The following is a 3,340-nucleotide window of genomic DNA, read 5'->3' as shown; positions in this document are numbered from 1 at the left end:
AATTGTACTTTTTTTTTTTTTTTTTTGAGACGGAGTTTTGCTCTTGGTGCCCAGGCTGGAGTACATTGGCACGATCTCTGGCTCACTGCGACCTCTGCCTCCCAGGTTCAAGCGATTCTCCTGCCTCAGCCTGCTGAGTAGCTGGGATTACGGGCATGTGCCCCCACGCCTGGCTAATTTTGAATTTTTAGTAGAAACAGGGTTTCTCCATGTTGGTCAGGCTGGTCTCGAACTGCTGACCTCAGGTGATCTGCCCACTTTGGCCTCCCAAAGTGCTGGGATTACAGGCGTGAGCCACCGAGCCTGGCCTGATTGTACTTTTATATAATAAAATGCAGTCGTCGCCGCCGCCGAGACCAAGATGGCTGCGAGAGTCGGCGCCTTCCTCAAGAATGCCTGGGACAAGGAGCCAGTGCTGGTCGTGTCCTTCGTTGTCGGGGGCCTCGCTGTAATTCTGCCCCCATTGAGCCCCTACTTCAAGTATTCCGTCATGATCAACACGGCCACGCCCTATAACTACCCAGTGCCCATCCGCGATGATGGGAACATGCCTGACGTGCCCAGCCACCCCCAGGACCCTCAGGGCCCCAGCCTGGAGTGGCTGAAGAAACTGTGAGCACCTCCACTGACAGAGGTGGCCCCTCCCACGGCTCCCAATAAAAATGTGAAAGCCAAAAAAAAATAAAAATAAAAAATAAATAAAATGCAGTACATTTGTTTTTAGATTATGTGTGAAGTTAATAGTTTAATTCAACATTTTTAACATGTTAAATACTATCGTGCATTCAATGAAGCATTATTATCCCACAAACTTTAACCTCTTTCACCTTACTCAAGGGTATAGGTAAAAGATGGTAACAATATACTGTTTAGTAAGATAATAGATTAACATCGCTAGTTGATTTTTTTTTTTTTTGCCAGTGGCTTTCAACTGCAAATAAGTTAAAGAATATTGTTTCTGTAGGTTAAATTTTTATTCTGTTTTTAATCATTTAAATTTATTTTAATTTTGGTGGCTGCATGAGTATTTATGCAATATAAGCATATTTTAATACAGGAATACAATATATAATAATAATATCAGCATTAAGTGAGGCATCCTTCACCTGTAGCATTTATCCTATGTTTTACAATCCAATTCTACACTTTTATTTTAAATTTAAAATGAACAATTAAATTGTTATTTACTACAGGGTTATTTTTATGGTCATATAAAAATTATATATGAGTATAAATAAAATTCACTGTTAAATTCTTAATATTTTTTCAAATTTCTTATATATTTTTCTTTGAACATGTGGCCTGTCTGCCTGCAAACACATAAGACTTTTAGTTTTGATTTACATAGAGTTAAATATTTATTAATCTAAAGACAAACTTTAGGTGTAAGAAAATTATGGAGTAAGTGTGTCGGGAGTTCGAGACCAGCCAGACCAACGTGGATTAACCCCGTCTCTACTAAAAACACAGAATTAGCCGGGCGTGGTGGCATATGCCTGTAATCCCAGCTACTGCGGAGACTGAGCCAGGAGAATCGCTTGAGCTTGGGAGGTGGAGGCGGAGGCGGAGGCGGAGGCGGAGGCGGAGGCGGAGGCGGAGGCGGAGGCGGAGGTTGCAGTGAGCCGAGATCGCGCCATTGCACTACAGCCTGGGCAGCAAGAGTGAAACTCTGTCTCAAAAAAAAAAAAAAAAAAAGAACTACAAAACATTACTGAAAGTAATCAGAGACAATGCAAATAAATAAAAAAAATTGTATGCTTATGGGTTTGAGGAATGAATGTAAAATATCCATGCTTCCTAAATCAGCCTACAAATTAAGTATTATTTTTATGAAACTGCCTATTACTTTTTTTTTAATGGGACAGAGTCTCGCTCTGTCGCCTAAGCGGGAGTGCAGTGGTGCAATCTCGGCTCACTGCAACCTCCACCTCCCAGGTTCAAGTGATTCTCATACCTCAGCCTCCCACGTAGCTGGGATTACAGTTGCCCACCAGCACACCTGGCTAATTTTTGTATTTTTAGTAGAGAGGGGGTTTTGCCGTGTTGACCAGGTTAGTCTTGAACCCCTGGCCTCAAGTGATCCACCTGCCTCAGCCTCCCACCACCCTTTGCTGGGGTTATAGGCATGAGCTACCACACCCAGCCCAACCCCATATTATTTCTGATAACAAAGCACAGCAACACGGTTTCTTGAATTTTGCTTGGATCTTAATTCATAAAAGAAAGCTGAATGCCATTAAAAGGTGTTTAATACACTTGCACCAGAAACAAGAGCAAGGCAGGCCATGGGTCGGGGGTGCCTCACAAAGGCTGTCTCATGTAGGGGTGGGAAAGCAGAGTTATCAGGGAACTGGGACTATTTCTTTACGACCATGATGGTTGGAAACAAAAACGTGGGGCTTTTCCCTATTGAATAAAAAGTAAAATAATGCATGTTGGTGTCAGTGGTTGGGAATAATATAACATTTGCAGGCTCATAAGAACTGCCTGACAAAAAGCATGTAAACAACAGTGATTGCTCCTATGGCCCTGTGATTCAGCAGGCTTATAGAGCAGTTAAGAATAGCAGATGTCAGCCAAGCGTGGTGGCTCATGCCTGTAATCCCAGGTGCCCACCACCATGCCCAGCTAATTTTTGTATTTTTAGTAGAGACAGGGTTTCACCATGTTGGCCAGGCTGGCCTCGAGCCCCTGACCTCGTGATCCACTTGCTTTGGCCTCCCAAAGTGTTGGGATTACAGGCATGAGCCAGCATGCCTGGCTCAAGCTGTTCTCTTATAATAGATGTATTTTTTATTTTTGTAAAATTAAAAACATAAATTTTAGATTTCTTATGTATCTTTTTTTTTTTTTTGAGATGGCCTCTTGCTCTGTCACCCAGGCTGAAGTGCAGTGGCATAATCTCGGCTCACTGCAAACTCCGCCTCCCGAGTTCAAGCAATTCTCTGCCTCAGCCTCCTGAGTAGCTAGGATTACAGTCGCCCACCACCATGCCTAGCTAATTTTTGTATTTTTAGTAGGGACAGGGTTTAACTATGTTGGCCAGGCTGGTCTTGAACTCCTGACCTTGTGATTTTCCCACCTTGGCCTTCCAAAGTCGTGGGATTACATGTGTGAACCACCACGCCTGGGCTCTGTTTTATTTCTTCTTCAGTCACTTTTTGCCACATACCTTTCTGGAAAAACAATAATTGTATCTAATTTTCAAAATATAATGACATAAAATTGTTTAAAACAATATTATGTTTAAATCTTTTTTTTTTTTTTTTGAGACGGAGTATCGCTCTGTTGCCAGGCTGGAGTGCAATGGCATGATCTTGGCTCACTACGACATCCACCT

At 42.5% G+C, this 3,340-nt stretch overlaps 1 protein-coding gene across 1 annotated transcript; it reads left to right on the top strand.

Moving 5' to 3' along the window:
- Positions 1-338: 338 nt before the first annotated feature.
- LOC115834433 (NADH dehydrogenase [ubiquinone] 1 alpha subcomplex subunit 3) lies at positions 339-682 on the top strand. Its single transcript, XM_030809437.1, has one exon. The coding sequence runs from the start codon at positions 362-364 to the stop codon at positions 614-616; it is 255 nt and encodes an 84-aa protein (XP_030665297.1). The 5' UTR covers positions 339-361; the 3' UTR covers positions 617-682.
- Positions 683-3,340: the final 2,658 nt, after the last annotated feature.

The sequence above is a fragment of the Nomascus leucogenys genome, chromosome 3 (assembly GCF_006542625.1).
Source record: "Nomascus leucogenys isolate Asia chromosome 3, Asia_NLE_v1, whole genome shotgun sequence".
NCBI classification, from domain to species: Eukaryota; Metazoa; Chordata; class Mammalia; order Primates; family Hylobatidae; genus Nomascus; species Nomascus leucogenys.
This window is presented reverse-complemented; position numbering and strand designations above follow the sequence as displayed.